Here is a 17822-nt window from a genome sequence, read left to right on the forward strand (position 1 = left end):
ATGGTTTTGGGGTCACACCCGACAGTGCTCAGGGGTTACTCCTGGTTCTGTGTTCAGAAATCACTCCTGGCAGTGCTCTGGGAACCGTATGAAATGCTAAGAATTGAACCTGGGTCAGCTGCATGCATGGGATGTACCCTACCTACTGTACTGTCTCTCCAGCCCTTCCCCTTCTTTTGGTTCCCTCCCCTACCCCACCCCTGGTTAGCTCCGTGTCTTAGTATGTGCTCAGTAAAACATCTGCCCTGTTCTGGGCTGGAGCGATAGCACAGCAGGTAGGGCGTTTGCTTTGCACAAGGCCGACCCCGGTTCAATTCCTCCGCCCCTCTCGGAGAGCCCAGCAAGCTACCGAGAGTATCTCGCCCACATGGCAGAGCCCGGCAAGCTACCTGTGTGTATTCGATATGCCAAAAACAGTAACAACTAGTCTCACAATGGAGACTGGTGCCCGGTCTAGCAAATCCATGAGCAATGGGATGACAGTGAAACAGTGATACAGTGACTGATTGTATCTGATCAATTCTACTGATCAATATTTGTAGGGACTCTTGTAGTCACAATAAGCCACAGGGGCCAGCAGTGCTGGCCGCATCCTGTGAGGGACAGATAGAACATCTCAGTAACTTGCCTGGAAACAGCCCAGCCTGCAGGTCTGAAGGTTCACTCTCTGCCACTACCGGCTCCTGAGAGCGGGGAGGGAGGGTGGGAGAACACCACCCTCAAGAAAAAGAGGTAGGTGCAGAGGGGAGTTTTCACCCTTTGCCAGAAATGTGCTTCCCTGTTCCTTGCTTCAGCAAACTCCTCTGGTCCCAGGCTAAAGGCCACCACCTCCTGGAAGCTGTCCTGGTTCTTGTTTAGCTCCTTGCACATGTCCTGTGGCTCATGCCTCACCTTCCCTGCTGGAGTTGGAGCTCCCTGGGGGCCGAGCCGGGTCCCTCCCGGTAACGAAGACTGGCTCAGCAAACTTAAGGTGGGCTAAGGTTTTCCTGCAGGACAGAGGCGCCCAAGTCCCCGGGGTTTTCCTCTGCGGGCTCCACTTTCCTTTCCGACTCCCTTCGTCTCCTCCCTCACTGGTTCTCCTCTCCCCTCCTCCCTCGCCCTCCTCCCCCCTCCTCTCCCTCCCTCCCGCCGGCGCTCCATCCCCCCACCCCGCCAGGCAGCTGCAGTCCCCGCCGAGGCCTGCAGGGGGCGCGCGCGCCGGCCGCTGCTCCGCGCTTCCTGTGAGGTCAGGTGGGAGGAAGCGGCCAGCGAGCGGCCGGGAGTGGACACTGCCGGAGTCGGGAGCCGCGCCCGCAGGTGGGTGCCGGACCCGGGGTGCGAGGCAGCGCACATGCACCCCTCAACTTCCCCGGGCCGGGATTCGGGACTGGGCTGGGAGGCCCGGGCCGCACCCACTCCCGGGGAGCCCCCCCCCCCTCCGCGGGCGCCCCCGGCCCCCTGCCCGCGCCCCCCTGCCCACCCCCTGACCATGCACGAAGGGATGCGGCGCACCCGCCGCCAGGCCTTCTGCAAGGATCGCCCCTCAAGTCCAGGACTCGCCTTACTGGGGAGGGGGCGCTCCCGTGGTGGGTGAGCGGTTGGAGGATTTAGATGGAAATGGGCTCGTGGGGGGGCGGTCAGACAGACTGGGGAGAGGCCCCCCTGGGCTCTGCCTCTGCAGCCCCCTCCCCATATGGGGCAGACCGGACCCAGCCCCGTTTCTTAGACAGGATCCCTCCCGGTATTGCTGGTGCTGGTATCACCCGAAGTGGGCCGGCACCTCCCGGAGGGGGCCTGGAGAAACCAGGTCCTGGCCGGATCCCCGCGGGGAACTTAACAGGACTTCATTTTTCATCAAAGGAAGAGGCGCCTCCAGCCGCAGGCTCCAGTTTGGTGAGTGGCCCCAGAGGTGGGGTGGGGAGCTTCCCCAGGGAGAGACCCTCAGGGCCCTTCAGAGTAAGCTGTGGAGAACCCCAGAGCCTTTTTAGGGTTTTCTCCCATGCAAGGGCTGGGAAGAATTTTGTCCTGCAAACTCCTTGCATTTATTCCTCTCCTTTTCCTGCTCCTGCTCGATACCGAATCACAGCCCCCCTCCCCCGCCCTGCCCTGCCCCCCAACACTGGCTGCAATTCTTCATCTTTGGTCAGTTGCTCCCTTGGGGCCGTTGGCAGGGGGGAAGGTGCCACCCTGCCGGGAACCCAGGGTTCCAGGAAGATGGTGCGGATCTTGGCCAATGGGGAAATCGTGCAGGATGATGACCCGCGGGTGAGGGCCACCCCGCAGGCCCGCAGCAGTGCCCCTGGGCAGGTAAGGTCCCAGACGCCCCTGCAGGGGACACCTGCCTCCCTTCCCATCCCAACATGGCACTCAGACCCTGACTGCTCCCTCACCCCCCCTGGTACCCAGCTCTCCCTGCACACTGCTGGGCCAGGGATCCTGGGGGTGGGACCTGGGAGAGCCCGGGATAGATCCAGGCCCACCCCTGCCTTCTCGGCCCCCTTGCTCACCAGAGGCGTGCAGAGATTTCAGACTGCCCTGGAGTCTGCCCAGCCTCTCTTCTTTCCAGAACCCGTCGGAGGAGGAGGAAAGGGAGTGGGTAGAGGAGCTGAGGCTGGGGCCACCCAGGGCTGCGGAGGAAGGAGGGCTTGGTTGGGCCCCGCCGGGCATCCCACCTGCCTCGGACCCTTCATCCCCTTGTGCCCTGGGCCTCTGCCCCCTGGCAGGGCGCGGGACCTTGTTCCTTGAGAGAGGGGCCACTTGTGGTTGGCAGCTGGGGGTTGCTGAGAAGAAAGGACACAGGCCAGGCTGGCTCTCGAGGGGGCGAGGGTCCAGCCCAGGCCCCCGTCCTGCTTGTCTGTGGGACACTCACTCTCTCTCTGTCTCCTCCCGACAGGGCTTTCCCAGCAGGGGCCACGGCACCCCCCTGTGGGGTGCTGGGACCCACCAGCAGCAGGCCGCTGCCAGGCTGGGGGCGGCCCAGTCCCCCTTGCACGACCTCAACCGGCAGCTGGTGACCCTGGGCTTCCCGCAGTGGTACCTGGGCAACCACGCCGTGGAGCCCGTCATGTCCCTGCTGCTGCTCTTCCTGCTGGTGATGCTCGGGGTGCGGGGCCTGCTGCTGGCAGGCCTCGTGTACCTGCTGTCCCACCTCAGCCAGCGGTGACCTCAGCGGCCAGAGGGAGCCACGGGGCTTGGCAAGCCTGGAAGGGGCTTCCACGCCGCGGCCGCGTGTGTCGGGCAGAGGCCGGCAGCCCCAGTGGCCCTCTGAGAGTCAGGGCAGGGTCCCGGGGCCCCAGAGCTGCCGCGGGAGACATCGGGCCTGCACGGGGCGCATCATCCATGCCAGAAAGGATCCCCTTTTCATCTTTCCCCCAGTCCTGGATGCCAGGAAGAAAGGCCTGGCGTGGCACCCATGTGTTTCAGGTCCCCCACCCCTGATTCTGGCGAGCAGCCCCGAAGGTCCTGAAGGTCCCCCGACTTTCATAGCACTGCTCAGTCTTCTGGGTACTTTTTATCAGCTACCTTTTATTGATGGCACCCGGTACTGGTGTTCTGTCTGTCTTGGTGGCGTTTTCAATAAATCTGAGTCAAAGGAATCTGAAGCCACACACTCGTGACTGTACAGCGGCTGGCAGGCCCCGGGGATGTGGGAAGGACAGAGGGAGTGGCTGGGTTTGGGGTCAGCCTGGAGGTGGCCGGGGGCGGCTCTGACCTGGGGTCCCCTGTCTCCCACCCGGAGAACATCTTGGATCCATGGGAGATGCCCGACTTGGGGGCTGACTCTGTGGGAGGCAGCACCAGGGGATGTGGGATGTGGGGGAGGAAGTTGAACAGCTCTGGGTATCGGACCCGGAGGGGCAAGGAGGCCAGGATTCGGCCAGGAGGCCAGAGTTCCCGACTCTGGTGACAGCCAGAGGGAGAGAAGAAAGAGGAGGGCATGGAGACATGGGCAGGATGAGGCAGGGCCAGACCTGGGTCCTGAGGTCAGAGGACCCAGCAGCATCTCTGGAGGGAGCCAGCATGCCCCCGCCACAGAGGAGTCATGCCAAGAGGTAGCAGCAACCTGGGGTGTGGATGGTGGCCCTGGGCAGGGGCAGGGCAGCCAGGCAGAAAGACCGCCTGACCCAAGAGCCGAGTAACCTCCCGGCACGTGCCCTGCAGCCGTCAGCCTGCACAAGCGGCCCGCAGACCCCTGGGCGGACCCCCGGGCGGTAGAGCCACTGTGAGGACGGCCCTGGGGAGGGGCATGCCCGTGCCCAGCTGGGTGGTCTCCTGCTGTGGGCAGTGCTCTCCCTCCCTTCCTGAGGGCACAGCCTTCCCGTCACATGCCAGGACAGAGAAACCCTGGGACTTTGCAGAGGGTCTCCAGAGGGCAGCTCAGGGACCCAGCCCAGCCTCGACTGCCCAAAGCAGATGCAGGGAGAGAGGGGTGGGGAGGGAAGGGGGCTCTATGGAGGCCGGTGACTCATCTCTAACCCCTGGATTGGGACAAAGGGGGGAAACCAGTCACTTGGCTTTAGGGCGCAGAGCTTGGCAGGAGGCTGAAGCTGCCACATGGACCCTGACCTTCCAGTAACTGCCTCCAGGGCCGCCCGGCAGGGGCACCAGGCCTAGACCCTGCTGGCGCTGCCCTGCAGGGCTCGGAGTCCCAGCTCCACCTCCCTGACCGGTGACTGCGCTGGTCCCTGCTTTCCCCACACACCTACCCGCCCCTCATCTTCATCAGCGTGTCACAGGAGGAGGTGGGGAGTGAGTGTGTGAACTCACGCGGACACAGAGGCTGGTTTTCACTCAGGGTTGGCACTAGGTAGCGTCACCACACTCACAGAGCATGAACGACGTTAGGACTCGTCGTTTTCCTTGCCGTGGGCCTTGCAGGACACGGGGCTGAGTAGGACCTCTCCCTGCTGCTGGAACGGACAGCCCAGAGCCCCTGGCACTCACACGACACACTGCTGCAGTGTCCAGTGAACGGCAAGTCCACCTCCGCCAGCTGCGAGGGAGGCCCAGCTCCCGGCCCGAGGGCTGCAGGCGGGGTCAGGCAGAGTCCAGGGGGCCTAGGGAGGACAAGACATTGCAGGTCTCATGAGACCCTCCCAGATGGATTCTGAAGACCAGAGAAAGGAAAGGGTGTGACCTCCCTGCTGGAGTCTGTGAATTGCTTATAGTTGTCATGCAGACCACCCCAAATCATCCCACATCCTGCAGGCAGGGCCCCCCAAACTGGGAAACTCGGTGATGCAGGACAAACTACACTTAAAATCTAGTCTTTGAAAGGTGATACATTCATTGGCAAAGGGTGAATGGATACATAGAGAAGACTGCTTCCACTGATACACATCCATTCATCCATCTGTCCAATACATTCATCGACCTACCCACCCATCTGTCCAATATATTCATCCATCCATTTGTTCAGTACATTCATCCACCCAATCCATCCATCCACTCGATCTATCAACCCACCCATCCAATCTACCCACCCACCCAATTCATCCATCCATCCAGTTCATCCATCCATCCATCCATCCATCCATCCATCCATCCATCCAACCATCTATCTATCCATTCATCCATCCACCCACCCATCCATTCAGCCATCCAATACGTCCATCAATAATTATCTTCCTTCCTTACTTCACTTGTAAAACACCTTTTAAACACAATATTTAGGCTGGAGTGATAGCACAGTGGGTAGGGTATTTGCCTTGCACGCAGCCGACCTGGTTTCAATTCCCAGCATCCCATATGGTCCCCTGAGCACCGCCAGGAGTAATTCCTGAGTGCAGAGCCAGGAGTAACACCTGTGCATCGCCAGGTGTGACCTCAATAATCAACCCCCCCCAAAAAAAACCCCACAATATTTATACCCTCCATTCCTTCTCCACCTGTAAAACACCTTTTAAATCCTTCCAGCGGGAGTTGGAGAGATGGTACAGTGGGTAAGGCGCTTGCCTTGTACATGAACAACCCAGTTTCAATCCCCTGCATCCCATATGGTCCCCTAGTCCCTGCCAGGAGTGATCCCTGAAGGCAGAGCCAGCCAGGAGTAGCCTCTGAGCACACCGGGTATGACCCCCAAACCAAGTCAAACCAAATAAGACAAACCCTTCCAGAATTCATTCATGCAAATGTGAACAAACATAAAAACAGTACTGTCTTTTTCCATACCAATGATGAGAATGTTCCCCGCCCCCCACACCACCCCCACTGTATTCTAGATACATTGTGTGCCAGAACAGAGTGGCATTGTTCTGTGGGGTTTCGGTGTTTGGGTGCGTCTTGGTGCCAGTCCCTCGGGCCACAGGGCCTGACTTCCAAGGGCCCCGGCTGCTCTAACCCTGCCTGGAGTTAGTTCCTCGGATTGTGGGCTCCCCTTTTCCACTGAGCTCCCGAGTCGGGAAGCTCCTTCATGTTGTAAACTGAGTCCCGGGTTCCCCCGTCAGATCAGCACCCCCAGGGAGCGTCTGTGTCCCGAGTGCCCAGACAGGCGGAGTGGGAACCGCCTCAGAAACCACAACCGTGATGACTTCCCTGCGTTTGTGGCTGGGCGGGGCACGTCTGCTTTCTGGCGGAGCGAGGAGTACTGAAACCTCCACATGATGCTGCTCCCCAAGGCCAAGGGGCCCCCTCAGCTTTTCTCTGGACAGCACTGAGGCAAAACTGGTTTCCTGAAGGCCCCTCGAAGCCATGGACGTCGCTGGACGGCTCCCGACACAGCTCTTGCCTCCAGCAGGTCCTCCGTGGGCCGCACAGGTGGGCTGGGCTTGCCAGTCATTGTCCCACAGATCCGGATTAAAGAGGCTGAGAGGAACCATGAAGAGTGACTCGGTGTCGTGCTTTCCCCGGCTGGGGGCTGCGTGAGGTAGCCCCCCCTCCAGGTGTACCTCCAGCAGGACCCCAGGCAGGCCGACAGGATGGACTCTGAATCTGGTACCATGGCGCCATCTAGGGGCACATCTGTGGGATCACACCTTGTGCACATGGCTGGACAAATCACCCTTTATGAAATCATTCTTGCTCTGAACCCAGCTCAGTGCTCACCTCCTCCGGCCTGCAGCCAGCCTGGGCTTCCAATGACCACATCTCTCAGTGGTAGCAGAACGCGGGTTTCTGGTGAAGCCTGTAATCTGTTCTACTGGTGTCCTCCTGGGCTCACCCTTTCATCCCCCTGCAAGGAAAACAGAGTCCTCCTGGCTGACAGGTGGTGCATCTGAGGCCTAGAGGTGCCTGGGGAGGAAGTACAGCAGGTAAGGCGCTTGTCTTGCACGTGGCTGACCCAGTCTTGATCCCTGCAACTCCGTAGGGCCCCCCAGACCCCTGCGGGAGCAACCCCCAAGTGCAGAGCCGGGAGTGAGCCCTGAGTACCAGTGGGCATGTCTAAAAACCCAAAAATAAATAAAGTAACTCCCCAGTGTTGCTCAGTGGTGGGGCACATCCTGGCTGACGGCGGTGGGGTATGTGTGTGTGTTGGGGGGGGGGCGGGAAGGGATCTGAACCCCGAGAATGAATCTTTCAGGGAGGAGACAGAGAGGAAGTCCTTGCTCACTTATGCCCTGTCCAGGCTGAGTGTGGGGTTGGGGGTCTTGCTCATCTTCAGGACTGGGTGCCTTCTAGCTGGGGTGCTGTGTCCAGGGCAGCACCCGCGAGCATCTTGCGCTCCCCCACCCCCACCCCCGGCCGTTTCCTCTGCAAAGCTGGGACCTGACCTCCATTTTGCCCCTGGATCCTGGTCTTTTCCCTCAGGCATCTTCCATTCCTGAGTGTGACCCTCAAGCAGGCATGTGGCTTACCAGCACTCATTTTCGTCCCCGGTAAAGTGGACTTGAGGGGCCACTGTGGCTGCATTGTCCAGAGAGCAGCCGTGCCATGGTCCTGGTTTGAGTGTGAGCTGCCCCGTCCGCAGGCAGACCTCGAAAGGAACTCGCCTCCGGTTCCAGGAACTCGAGGAGGGAAGCCTGGCCCGGAGCTGCTCCCTTGGGCGCTGAGTCTCGGGGTCTGCCTCCAGCTGTTGAGGAAGCCTCGCCGCTCTGCACAGGAGTCCTTCTAAAGAAGCTACAATCTGGTACCAGGGGAGGGGCTGGGCCACCTTGGGGTCCCTTTCTGGTGGCAGCAGACGCCCGGGGCGAGGCAGCTTTCAACGTGGCAGTGCCGAGGGCAGCTCCTGCCAGTGCCCGCTGGCCCCCTGCAGAGCTGCTCGGGGCGGGTGAGGTCTGTCCCTGCCCCCCAACACCCGCAGATATCTCCAACTCTCACCCAGTGTCTGAGAGAGGCGCTCAGTGGAGTTTGGGAATTAGAAGGCTGGAGCCCCAGCCCCAGGGAAGGACGGTGACAAAGGAGAGGTCCCCCTTCCTGGCCCCTTCCTGTCCCCCCAGTGCAGGCCGGAAGTGTCTCCTGGGACAAGGTGTCCCTGCCCAGCCCGCAGATGGTGAAGGTGGGGGAGGAGGAACGGCCCGTCCTATGCGGTGACTCCAGGGTCATTGTGACCCCCCCTCTGGTTCCCGGCTCCAGTCATATCTGCTCCAACCCTGCCCCGTCCATCCCTCCCTGACCCCTGGGCCGCTGTGGCCTTGGTAAGGCATGGTTTGTCCACTCTCCCTCTGCTACCGGTGCCGGGGGCTGGTTGCAGCAGCCCGTGGAGTGCAGAGGCTGCAGTGCCGAGGGGCGTGGGAGTGACACGGGGGCCTCCAGCACTGGAAGCAGTCAGCGTGGCCCGTAGGGGCCCGGGGCCTCATTCTCCTGCATCAGTCCAGGGGGCCCTAAAACTCTGGGGGAGGCCACTGGACGCTCAGCGAGAGGGAGGGCTGAGGCCTATGTAGGAGGGGGTGGAGTGCGCTCCTTGGCCCTCCCTCTGCCTCCAGGCAGTGCTGCGGGCCAGTGTGGGTGGCCCCCACTCCACGTCTCCGCAACCGCTCTGCAAACAAGGGCAATATCTGTTCCCTCATAGGGAGGACCTGCAGCTAAAGTGCATGCGGCATGCTCGGGTATGCAGGGACCGTTCCTCACACTGGGCCCTGTGGTCACCATGTGCTCAGCCAGAAACAAATGCAGGCCCAGGGGCTAGAGAGATGGCGAGGCAGCACAGTGGGGAAGGCACTTGCCTTGCACGTGGCCGACGTAGGCCCATCCCCGGAATTTCATACGGTCCCCCAAGCCCCACCAGGAGTGATTCCTGAGTGCAGAACCGGGGGTAAGCCCTGAGCACTGCTGGGTGGAGCCCCTCCAAAATATAAATGAAGACCAATACAGATTAGCCTGGGAGACAAGCTAAGGGGTGGGGCCTCAGAATCTGGAAACAACCTTCGTGCCCAAGAACAGAGGAGTGGATAAAGATACTATGGTACATCTATGCAGTGGAACACCACGCAGCTGTTAGGAAAAATGAAATCACAAAATTTGCCTATACATGGATGGACATGGAGAGTATCGTGCAGAGTGAAATGAGTCGATGGAGAGGGACAAACAGAATGACGGCACCCAGTAGAACAAGGGTCAGAGGACTGGTCCGTGGTTGGAAGCTTGCCACAAAGGGGGGAGGGGAATGCAGTAGGACAGAGAAGGCACCACGATGACAATGATAGTTGTAAGTGACCACTTGGGACAAAACTGAGATAAAGTGACATGCATGATACCCTTTCAGTAACAGTATGCAAACCACAGTGCCTAAAAGGAGAGAGAGAGAGAGAGAGACAGACAGACAGACAGACAGAGACAGAGACAGAGAGAGAAAAAGACAGAGAGAGATGGACAGAGAGACAGAGACAGAGAAAAAACTGCCTGAGGGAGGCTTTGGGGTGGGGTGAGGGAAACTGGGGACACTGGTGAAGGGATGGGTATTGGAACATTGTGTGACTGAAACTCAATTATGAATAATTTTGTAACTATGCATCTCATGGTGATTCAATTAAAAAAACATTTTTAAAAGAGGTTGGGGCTCTGACCCCCACGCCAGTACCTCCAGGGCAGCCGGTGGCCCCCACTCCCCGCACACCTGGATGTGGCCCTCGAGGTCCCCAGCACCATGGGCCTGAGCAGTGCAGCATCACCCAGCCCCGACCTCAGGCCTGCCCCGCCGGGGAACAGTGCGAGTTCATTACCTCCCGGTCTCGGGACATCCAGAGGAGGCTGGAGGAGGGTCCTGGTTTAACCCTTGGCTTGGAAGCTGCGAGCCTAAGACCACCCAGGACCGAAGGGCCTCACAGTGGCCGTGCTTCCAGTGGTCGCCAGCAGGTGGCGCCAAGCACCCGGGCCTGCTCAGCTCCTGGAAAACTGGGCTGCCGGCTCCGGTCTGGGAGTCGGTCACTGGGGCAAGAGGCCGTCTTGGGACCAGCTTCTCATCACCTGCCCTCCAGATGCCTTGTGCTTGGATGCCCTGGGGCAGGGGAGGGTCAGGCGACCCTCCCGAACGCTTTGGGATTGTTCTGTGGGCAGGTGCCCATTTCCCCATCTTGAACAATGCCGGGTGTCTTGGCTGCAGTGGACACTCAGCCTGGCTCCAGCCTCTTCGCTGTCCACTTGTCTACCGGCTGGAACGCGCCCCCGCTGAGCCCCAGGGCAGTCCCTGGAGCCTCCATTCTACCTGATCCGTCCTCCTCGCTCCTGCTCCTCTGCTCTGTCCTCGCCTCCCTCACCTGTCTTTTTCCTCTCCTCCTCCCCCAGCCCTGGGGGACGCCCCCACCCCTACTTCCACAGGTCTGGTCCTGCTCCCAGTACATCATCTGCAAAAGCAAATAAGGACCCGGAGTGCTGGGTTTCTGGGATGTGGTTTCCATAGCAACAGCGCATCTCCTGCCTCTGCGGGTCTCACCCGGGCAGGTTGCCGTGGAGATTCTCACCTCATCGGAGGGTGATTTGTGGGACTGTTTTTCTTTGGGGCTTTATCTCTTCCCTTTTCCAGAAATCCTTTCTGCGCAAATAGCCTGTCCCCCTGACTCCTGAGAAGCCACCAAGGGCCACCATGCCTGAAAAATATCATATCTGAACAAAGCTCCCCAGGAGCACTTTCCCCTCAAAAAGTGAGGGAGCACCCTCGGAGGCTGGCGGAGGAGTCTCCCCGGAGAAAGACTCAAGCTCTCACCAGCTCTGTCCACATGTAGCAATGACCATCAGCAGCCCCGGGGCCTGGAGTCATAGCACAGCGGGTAGGGCATTTGCCTTGCACGCGGTTGACCCGGGTTTGATTCCTTTGTCCCTCTCGGAGAGCCCAGCAAGCTACCAAGAGTATCCCGCCCGCACAGCAGAGCCTGGCAAGCTACTGTGGCGTATTCAATATGCCAAAAACAGTAACAAGTCTCACAGTGGAGATGTTACTGGTGCCCGCTCGAGCAAATCGATGAACGGGACGAGAGTGCTACAGTGTTTTGAGCCACACCTGGTGGTGTTCAAGGCTTATTCCTGGCTCTGTACTCAGGGGATCACTCCTGCCAGGCTTGGAGGGACCATAAGGGTGCTGGGAATTGAACCTAGGTCGGCCGCATGCAAGGCAAGTGCTCTACCTACTGCACCATCTCTCCGGCCCTAGCAAACACTTTTTAAAGACTCCTTGTAACTTTGGTGAGCAGGTGGGAGCAGTTAGAGGGGGGTGGGGGATGCGGGGAAGTGGGTCGTGAATGCCCACAGCTACAAAAGGCAGGTGCCAGGCGGGCAAAGGGAATGTGGGGTGAGGAGGCGAGGTCCTAGGGGAGGGGAAGCAGGACTTCCATCACCCTAGGAAGCTGGCCCCCCGAGTCGGCAGCAGAATTTCTCTGGCGTTAATGCTCCTTATAAATCACTCCGCAGCCCCAAACCCTGAGCAGGCCTCTTCCCTCTTTGCCAAGCAGAAATGTGTTTGTCGACATGAAAACATATTAAGAGTGTTGTGCCCCTCTCCCCCTGCCACCCTGCAGCTGAAAGCCATTACCATAATTAATTAAGGCAGGAGATTAATTAAAGAGTCATTTCCCCCAATTCTCCCCAAATAGACGGGGCCGGGGCTGGGGCCCAGGGACACTGCAGAGCAGAGAGGGGTTGGGAGAGGCTTGTGGGGAGGGGCTGGAGACAAAGGCTGGAGGGGCAGCAGCTGGGGGGTGTCCCCAGGAGAGCTCTGTGCCCCCAGAACCTGGGTCAGCACCCCCATGTACACCCTGAGCGGGGCTCTGTCACCGTGGAAACAGTCCCCTACCTTGCTCTGTCCTCTGAGGTGTGATGGGTTAGAAGCCCGGCCAGTGATAGTCTGGGGAATGGTGGGGTCCAGTGGCCATGCCTGTCTCCAACCTAATGCTGCCCGTGTCCCGGTGGGCCTGGAAAGTTCTGTCCATCAGGTGCACCCTTGGATGCAGGGCTGGCAGCGCTCAGGCGAGGGCTGGTTATACTCTTTTAAGTTGCTTGTTTCATTTTGCCAAGTTTTCAGTCCTTAATGGTTCCCACCCTCTGTCTTTCTCTTTTGCCTGCCCCTTTGTTCAATCGCTTTTCCAGCCTAATTTTGTATTTCTGAGAATTATTCATATAACATAATGTGTTTCATGCCTGCCCCGATGGATTTAACTGGTCTGAGTCTGTGTTTCTGTCTCGCTTCCTTTTTGGAGCCTTCTAGAACTTTCCAAAGGAAGTTGTTCAAATGTACCTCTCTCACTTTTTACATTTTTGTATGATATTTCTCATGTTTCCAATAAGCATCGTGGAAGGTGTGGTCCGTGGCGAGTCCATGGCTTCGCTTGTGTTGTTCTTCTTTCCTGGGCGTTACTTCTGGTTTTCTTTTTTTTTTTTTTTTGTCCATTCTCAGCGTGCTGAGGCGTCACTCCTCGGGGTCCTTGAGGGACCATATGGGGTCCCGGGGATGGAACCAGCATGCTACAAGTGCCCTACCCACTGAACTATCCCTCCGGTGACTTTAGCTATGGGGCACCTTTGCGCGTGGCCCTAGCAGGCGGCTAAGGGGACAAGTAGCTCAGCGGACACCGAGGGCAGGAGAGAGCAGCTCAGAGCAGGCCAGGATGTGCCCCCGAGCCACAGCACCCCCAGAGCCTCATCATCCAGGACGTGCTAAGAGGGGGGTCACAGCACAAGCTCAGGGGACAATGGGTAGGATGGGGGGTACGGGAAAGAAACAAGGTCAGCAGGGGCCACTGCTGGGGAAAAGTGGAGAAACTGCTTTATCCAAAGCTGTAAGCTGGGTCTCACCCACTGTGATGGGAAGGCCCAGAGGGCACGTGCAGACAGACAGACACGGGTGGGGCTGCCCCTGGGGAGGGGTGTGGGGGGACAGGCGCCAGCCAACTAACACACATGCACACATGCACACAGATGCACACAGTGCACACATGGGGATGCACAAACACACACAGGCACACACACACCCCCAGACACACACACACACACACACACACACAAACAGATGCAGACACAGACACACACAGATGCACATGCAGACACACACAAATGCACACACATGCAGATGCACACACATATAGATGCACTCACAGACACACAGACACATACACAGATGCACACACAGACACATGTAGATGCACATTTGTGTAGGTACACATACATGTAGATACACATGCACACAAAAGCACACACATGCAGATGTGCACACACATAGGTGCAGGCACACACATGCAAAAACAGATGCACACACAAATGCACACACCCGCAGATGCACAGTTGGACAGATGTACACATGCAGTCATGCACATGCAGATGCACAAACACAGAGACACACATACACATAGACACACACATGTACACACAAGGACACACAGATGCATGTATATAGATACACACAGATGCAGATACACACATGTGCAGACAGATATAGGCAGAAGTACATACACACAGTGCACACAAGAACACACATGCAGACACACTTGCAGATGTACACACATGTAGATGTACACATGCACACACAGATGCACACAAGCACACAGACACATGCACATGCAGAAGCACTCACACATGTGCATGCACACACTTAATCACTGAGTGTGAAATGACACAGCTGAGGGAAGCAGGGTTCTCAGAGAAAGAATCACATGGTCCCCGTGGCACGCTGGGTAGGGGGCAGGAAGAGGGACAGGGACACTGACCAAGCCTACAGGGCTAAGGAAAGGGTGAGGGGAAGGTCACCGGCAGAGCAGGTGCTCTGGCAGCTGAGGGAGTCAAGTTCACCCCTCCAGGCCCTGGCAGTGCAGGCTGGGGGCACTCGTTTCTCTAAAAGGGGCACAACTCACATGCTGAGGCGCCTGCAGCAGCCTTGGCACCCCTGGGGGCCGGCTCGGCGGGGGAGGTTGTTGGGGTTAGGGCTGTCTTCCCGGGGCTGCAGCGCCTTCATGGACGCACCTGCAAGCACCCGGTCCCTGGCTCAGCTCCCTCCACCCCGAGGTGCAGCTTGGGTGGACTGGGCTGGAGTGGGGAGGTCTGGGGGGCAGAGGCGGATGCGGGTTTGCTTCAGGACTCCTGTGCTTCGGGATTCGTGATGCTTGTGGAATTAGCTCTTTGAAACGCGCCATTGGATTATTCTCATTCTAAGTGACGCCTTTGGGGAGAAACGTCTATGTCCTTCCTGCTCCAGGACCCCGGAAGGCTGCGTCCTCTTCCACAGCCAGGGCTGAGAGTGCTGGGGCGGGTTCCCTGGGGCCAGAGACATCCCAGGCTTCTCCCACGGGTGTCAGCAGTGTCTCGAGTCCTGATCTGAGGACAGGGCTGTGGGGGACAGACGGGGCCTCAGGGCACCAGCAGCATCTTTCCTGCTCCCTCCACCGCCTCCTGCCCGAGAGGGCCACGTGCCTGGAACCAGCCCGTCAGGAATCCTTCGGGGCGGAAGCTCTCCTCTCCCACTGTTCCCAGAGCTGGTGCTCTCAGCCACGGCCTGCACAGAGAAAACCGGTGGGAGATTGTAAGGACAGCATAAAGGCCGCAGGGAACTTTCATGCACAATCCATAAAATGGGTAGAAAATGGCTACTGAACTCCGACAGATGGAGAAGTCAGCCGAGGCACCGGTGGGATTTGTCTATGCTCTCTGCATGTGTTCTAGGGCTGCGGGGTCTGTGTGACTGTGGGGAGACTCCAACAGCAGCCCCGACTCTTCTGACGGGGAGCGGCTGGCCCAGGGGTGCCCACGGAGAAGCAGGTAGCGGAGCTTTAGGCGGAGCCGGGGTGACCTGAGCTGCGGGACCAACCCCAAAGCAGTGGCTTTGAAAAGTGTGTGCTAGGGCTGGAGCAATAGCACAGTGGGTAGGGCGTTTGCCTTGCACACGGCCAACCCGGGTTCGATTCCCAGCATCCCATATGGTCCCCTGAGCACTGCCAGGGGTAACTCCTGAGTGCAGAGCCAGGAGTAACCCCTGTGCATTGCCGGGTGTGACCCCCCCAAAAAAAAAGCAAAAAAATAAAAAAAAATAATGAAAAGTGGGTGCACACAGGGGCCTTCCCCGACCCACTGCCTCGCCCTCGGGGCCTTCTCCACCCTCTGCCATTGTGGGGGTGCAGGCATCCCTGGGGTGGGCAGCTTTCTTCAGCCTCCCCAGAGCCTCCTTCTTCCTGTGGTAGCTCCTGCCCCAGCTGCAGGGAGAGACCAAGGGCCTGGGGCCCCAGGGCCCTGCACAGGGTGTATCTGACACTCGAGATTCTGCGCACGTCCTGCCCAGAGGCTGTGGCCATGGGCCTTTGAGGGTGAGTGGGGGGCGCTGGGCAGGGGTCGGAGCCTTCTGCCTCTTCGTCCCTCGGGTCAGGCTGGGAGCGTGGCCCTTCTGCTGCGGGCCGGGGCTTTGCCCTGAACCCTGCCAGGCACTGTTCCCTTCTCCTGCCGACCCTTTCCTGCCCTGGAAAGTCCTAGAAGGTGTGGGTTGAGCTCAGCCACCCACTGGGCTTTCTCCTCCAACTCCACTCCGGGGTCCCCGAGATTCAGCCTCGCCCGCCCCTTGGGGATCTCTCTGATTTTTTTTGCTTTTTGGGTCACACCCAGCGATGCACAGGGGTTACTCCTGGCTCTGCACTCAGGAATTACCCCTGGGAATACCTCAGGGAATCCTATGGGATGCTGGGAATCGAACCCGGGTCAGCCGCATGCAAGGCAAGCGCCCTACCCGCTGTGCTATCACTCCAGCCCCATCTCTCCGAGTGGAAACCCATAGGCCCTGGGGGCCGGCTGCATCATGAGGGAGAGCCGGCCGCTCTCAGGCCACACCCCTTCCGGTGACTGCTTTGGAAAGTCACCCCGGGTGTGAGGCTGCATGGCTGACCTTGCCTCGGGGCCTTGATGGTGCCGGGTGGGGTAGGAGCCAGGGCTCTCTGTGCCCACCAGGCAGGCGTGACTGTGGCACACACCGCCTGTCACCAGGCAGAGCCTGGGGATTAGGGAAGGTCAATCAGAACAGTCCCCCGTCTGCTCCTGTCTGGAGACCCCGATTCCTGGGGAGTGGCCTGGGCGAGCTCACGCCCGTGGGCTTCCTCGAGGAAGAAGGGCTCCAGGGTCCTCTCTGAGTCTCAGCCCCGGGCCCGGGGTGCAGGAGACCACAGGGACGGCCACCACACGGATGCCACAGCCCCATCCAAGGGAAAGGGGACCCAGAAGGCCTGTGTACACCTCCCCACTTCTCTGCAGGGTCAGCAAGCACGATCTCCACCACACACACTCTCACACTCACACACACGGACACACACATTTACTCATACACATACACATTGACATACACACTCACACTAACACATTCAATCACACACACACAGGAGCACACACATTTACTCATACATATACACATTGACATACACACACTAACACATTCACTCTCACACACATATTCACTCACAACATACACATTCACTCATATACATTCATACACACACCTGCATGCATACACTCACATTCACACAACTTACATATGCACACATATACACATTCAGCCTCACACGCACACATACACTTGCACACTCACTCATACTGACACACATTCCCACACACAATGCATACTCACATACACACACAAAAACACATGCACACACATATATTCACACATTCACACACATACTCATACACTCACATGCTCACACATTCATATACACACTCATACGTACTCACATACATACATGCTCATGTACAATTTATAGACAACATTCACTCAGACATGCACACACACACACACACACACACACTCACACATACACGAGTGGCTTCCTGCAGCTACAGTGCTGCTCTCCAGATTAAAGAGAGCAAACCAAGAAAGCACATGAGGGCAAGATGGTCCACGCACATTTCCAGACAAACAGGGAGCCCTGGCAGCCGCGTGGGCTAGAGACACGGGTTCCACTCAACGGATGCTCTGGGCAGCTCGCCACTGAACAGACCTTCACTGGTGCCAGGCCCTATGGGGCAGGGTGGGTCGGATGGGGGTCTCCGCTAGCCACAGCTGAGAGTGGCATGTGGCAGACACCTAGATCAGCTCCCACATTGCAGCCAGGGCACACGTGTGTGGGGAAGGCAGGAAGAAACACGCTCCTGGGAGCTCAGAGCCAGGCAAGATCTCTGCTTGGGGAGAGTCAGGGTTTGATGGTGTCGCCAGCCTTCTGCCTGTTCCCCAGGACCCTGGCCACCTGGGCACCCACCACCTCTGCACAAACCCTTTCAAAACCCTTCCACTGTGGGCGCAGGACTCTGCTCCGGCTCCTGGCCGGCGGGGGCCAGTCAGCGTGTGTGTGCCCTGGCCACAGCCAGCTGGAGGGCATTTGTCACAGCGAGTTCCTTCTGCCCTTGAGAGATGAGTGTGCCCTGGGGAGTCTGGTGTCTCCTAGGGGACACCAAGGATTCCTGTGTAGAATAAAGACATCAGCAGGAGAGGAGGAGGGCCAAGAGAGAGTGTAGGCACT

The 17822-nt window shown here is 58.7% G+C and overlaps 1 protein-coding gene across 5 annotated transcripts; it reads left to right on the forward strand.

Moving 5' to 3' along the window:
• The first annotated feature begins 1183 nt into the window (after window positions 1-1183).
• On the forward strand, window positions 1184-3575 carry FAM241B (family with sequence similarity 241 member B). Of its 5 annotated transcripts, none has more exons than XM_004617117.2 (4): window positions 1184-1296; window positions 1840-1872; window positions 2151-2286; window positions 2873-3575. In XM_004617117.2, the coding sequence occupies exons 3-4, from the start codon at window positions 2194-2196 to the stop codon at window positions 3140-3142; spliced, it is 363 nt and encodes a 120-aa protein (XP_004617174.1). In that variant the 5' UTR covers window positions 1184-1296; window positions 1840-1872; window positions 2151-2193; the 3' UTR covers window positions 3143-3575. The 5 variants fall into 5 exon arrangements, with proteins under 5 accessions (XP_004617174.1, XP_054995317.1, XP_054995316.1 ...); XM_055139342.1 differs by having other exon boundaries at window positions 1189-1296; window positions 2127-2286; XM_055139341.1 differs by having other exon boundaries at window positions 1192-1296; window positions 1710-1872; window positions 2127-2286.
• Window positions 3576-17822: the final 14247 nt, after the last annotated feature.

The sequence above is a fragment of the Sorex araneus genome, chromosome 5, assembly GCF_027595985.1.
Source record: "Sorex araneus isolate mSorAra2 chromosome 5, mSorAra2.pri, whole genome shotgun sequence".
NCBI classification, from domain to species: Eukaryota; Metazoa; Chordata; class Mammalia; order Eulipotyphla; family Soricidae; genus Sorex; species Sorex araneus.

What these genes read in the sequence shown, in the direction of transcription:
- FAM241B (XM_004617117.2), top strand. Translation starts at nt 2,194, where the DNA reads ATGGTGCGGATCTTGGCCAATGGGGAAATCGTGCAGGATGATGACCCG. An exon ending in GCAGCAGTGCCCCTGGGCAG is followed by an intron (nt 2,287 to 2,872) that starts GTAAGGTCCCAG and finishes TCCTCCCGACAG; the next exon opens with GGCTTTCCCAGCAGGGGCCA.